Source organism: Sitophilus oryzae, unplaced genomic scaffold (genome assembly GCF_002938485.1).
Source record: "Sitophilus oryzae breed Bouriz unplaced genomic scaffold, Soryzae_2.0 scaffold_402_pilon_pilon, whole genome shotgun sequence".
NCBI lineage: Eukaryota > Metazoa > Arthropoda > Insecta > Coleoptera > Curculionidae > Sitophilus > Sitophilus oryzae.
Genome location: NW_022146977.1, coordinates 1,174,579 through 1,177,302, shown reverse-complemented (window position 1 = coordinate 1,177,302; position 2,724 = coordinate 1,174,579). Strand labels below are relative to the sequence as shown.

The 2,724-nt window shown below is 38.5% G+C and overlaps 1 protein-coding gene across 1 annotated transcript; it reads left to right on the top strand.

Moving 5' to 3' along the window:
• The first annotated feature begins 1,211 nt into the window (after positions 1-1,211).
• LOC115885610 (craniofacial development protein 2-like) lies at positions 1,212-2,067 on the top strand. Its single transcript, XM_030904572.1, has 2 exons — positions 1,212-1,335; positions 1,379-2,067. The coding sequence occupies exons 1-2, from the start codon at positions 1,212-1,214 to the stop codon at positions 2,065-2,067; spliced, it is 813 nt and encodes a 270-aa protein (XP_030760432.1).
• The last annotated feature ends 657 nt before the right edge of the window (positions 2,068-2,724 follow it).

Below are 2,724 nucleotides of genomic sequence, written 5' to 3'. Positions count from 1 at the left end.
GACGAAAAATATTTCCTGCAAAATGGCACACGACACACGTTCTCTCTTTGTGACACACCGTAATTTATTTGTCAGTTCTCGGTATGATAGGGAATTTATACGGGAATACTACGGCGAACACAAGTACTCCTTTTCCAAAACAAACCGACCGAATAAATCAGACGAAAGATGACGTAAAAAACGAACTAATCTCGGGATTTATTATTGGATGGGGAGGTGAAGTAGGCGAGAGAACAAAATGGAAAAAGCGATCGGAAAGAGTGGGTAGATATTTGTTTGGACTAGTGGATTAACAAAATAAGACCTGTTTGTGCTCTGGTAGAATGAACCGAATTAACATTGGAATGGATAGGATTGCCAGAGTACAGTTTCAAGTACAGTAATCCCGTAACACACATAAGGAGGTATATGTTTGTTTTTTTTTAATTCAGTAGTAAAAAATGTATTTTATTCAACAGCCACAACTTATATAGACATTATTCACATGTATACATACATATAAAATAAATAATAACACACGCGTGAGTTTTTGGAGTTATAACAAACTAGTGTATTATAACTTCAAAGCCACACCATTTTATAGAAATTATTAAGCTTTATTCATCAATAAAATTAGTAATTCAATTATTTATTTAAATTGACATTAACATTAAAGGAAAATCACTTTTTTTTGTAGATTCAGAAATTGTAAAACCTTGTATGCCTCCAGATGCTGTTCCTCCACTGCTTGAAATAGGCTCTGTCATTACAACGGCTCGTTCTGGAACACTTACAGCACCTTGAATCTTTTTGGCAATCTCTATTTTTAAATCATTATTTTTATTAAGTAGAACTTCGGTACGGCGGACCTGGCGCAAGTGGCAACCCATGCTTTTAGGGGCAATATAAAAGCACAACGGCAATGTCTGTTCCCAGATTGGGCGGTTGCAAACCGCGTCTGACCCAGAATGGGCGGCCGATACACAAGCCAGGATTTGGCATAAAGGAAGACAACGGAATACCACCTTTATTATTAATTCCCAAGACAATAACATGAGTATATTTAATTCAAAATTTTCCGGAGTTATAAATAGTTCCCCAATCGGATCTCCGGGGGAACGGCTTTAAATGTGACAAACAAAAGAGCGAATTTGAGAAAACCAATTAAGATCGGAACATAGAATGTAAGGAGCCTATTCGAGGCTGGAAAACTGGCAAACCTCACACGAGAAATGAACAGACTTAGTCTGGATATCCTAGGCGTTGCAGAAACCTGGTGGCCTGGGGTGGGAGAGTGCAATGTGGATAACGGCGTATTCTTTTACTCTGGTAATGAAGATCCAAAACACAGGAAAGGTGTGGGAATCATAATAACAAAAAAAAATACTGAAATCTGTAGTGGACTTTGTTCCATACTCGGATCGCACTGCTTTATTAAAACTCAGAGCCAAGCCAAGTGATCTTAATATAATACAGGTATACGCTCCAACTGCAGATTCGCCGGACCATGATGTGGAAAGATTCTATGATGAAGTCAAAGAACTGCTCAAATTGACTAAAAAACACGACGTCAACATAATTATGAGTGACTTCAATGCCAAAGTAGGAAAGGGTAAATTTGAGGAAATTATTGGTTCCTATGGTCTTGGGGAAAGGAACGAAAGGGGCGATCGACCTCTGCAATTCTGCCAAGGAGAGGGCATGAAAATAACAAATACGGCGTTTCAACTTCACTCTCGCCGTCTCTATGCCTGGAAGTCTCCAGTCGACCGACCGGACAATGTAATACGAAACCAAATAGATTTCATCCTCATTAACCAAAGGTTCAGCTCAACCATCAAGGGAGCCAGCACCTACCCTGGCGCCGATGTTCCCTCTGACCATGTGCTATTAGTGGCCGTAATGAAAATTGCTTTATCGAGTCAAAGAAAGCCAACCACACAGCGACGAATGGCGTTAGAAGGAATGAGGGATCCAATAGTAAAATCGGAGATGAGTGACGAAATCAACACACAAATTCAAGCAATAATACCGAATATGGGAGAAGAACCAACACAATCTTGGACAAAGATATTGTATCAAATTTAATGCAAAACAGGTTAGGATATGAAGCAAAAAACAAAAAGCAAAGATGGATGACGGATGAGATATTGTTGTTAATGGATGAACGTCGAAAGTACAAAAACAAAACAGATGGCATGTACAAAGATATTCAAAGACTCATAAGAACAAAGATTAGAATAGCAAGGAACGAATGGCTTAAACGTGAATGTTCAGAATTAGAACAGCTGCAAAACCAACATGACAATTTTAATCTGCATAAAAAATGAGATCAACTGTGACAGTCAATAATAACAACCAGATTGTCCTCGAAAGCATACTTAAAAAGCCATACTTAATTCGAAAAATAACAAAGCGGCTGGGCCAGATGAAATTCCTGCAGAAATACTTAAGCTTCTAGATGAAAGAGGCATTACAGCATTACATAAAGTATTCAATATTATATATGAGACAGGTCACTACCCCAAACAGTGGTTGCGTTCTACTTTTATACCCCTGCCTAAGAAGACCAATGCCAGAAAGTGTGAAGATCACAGACTTATCAGCCTGATGAGCCATACCCTAAAAATATTTCTGAAAATAATACACCAGAGAATTTACAAAAAATGTGAAAGGGACATAAATGATTCGCAAATGGAGTTCAGACAAGGGTTAAAGGCACCAGGGAAGCAATAGTTGCAACAC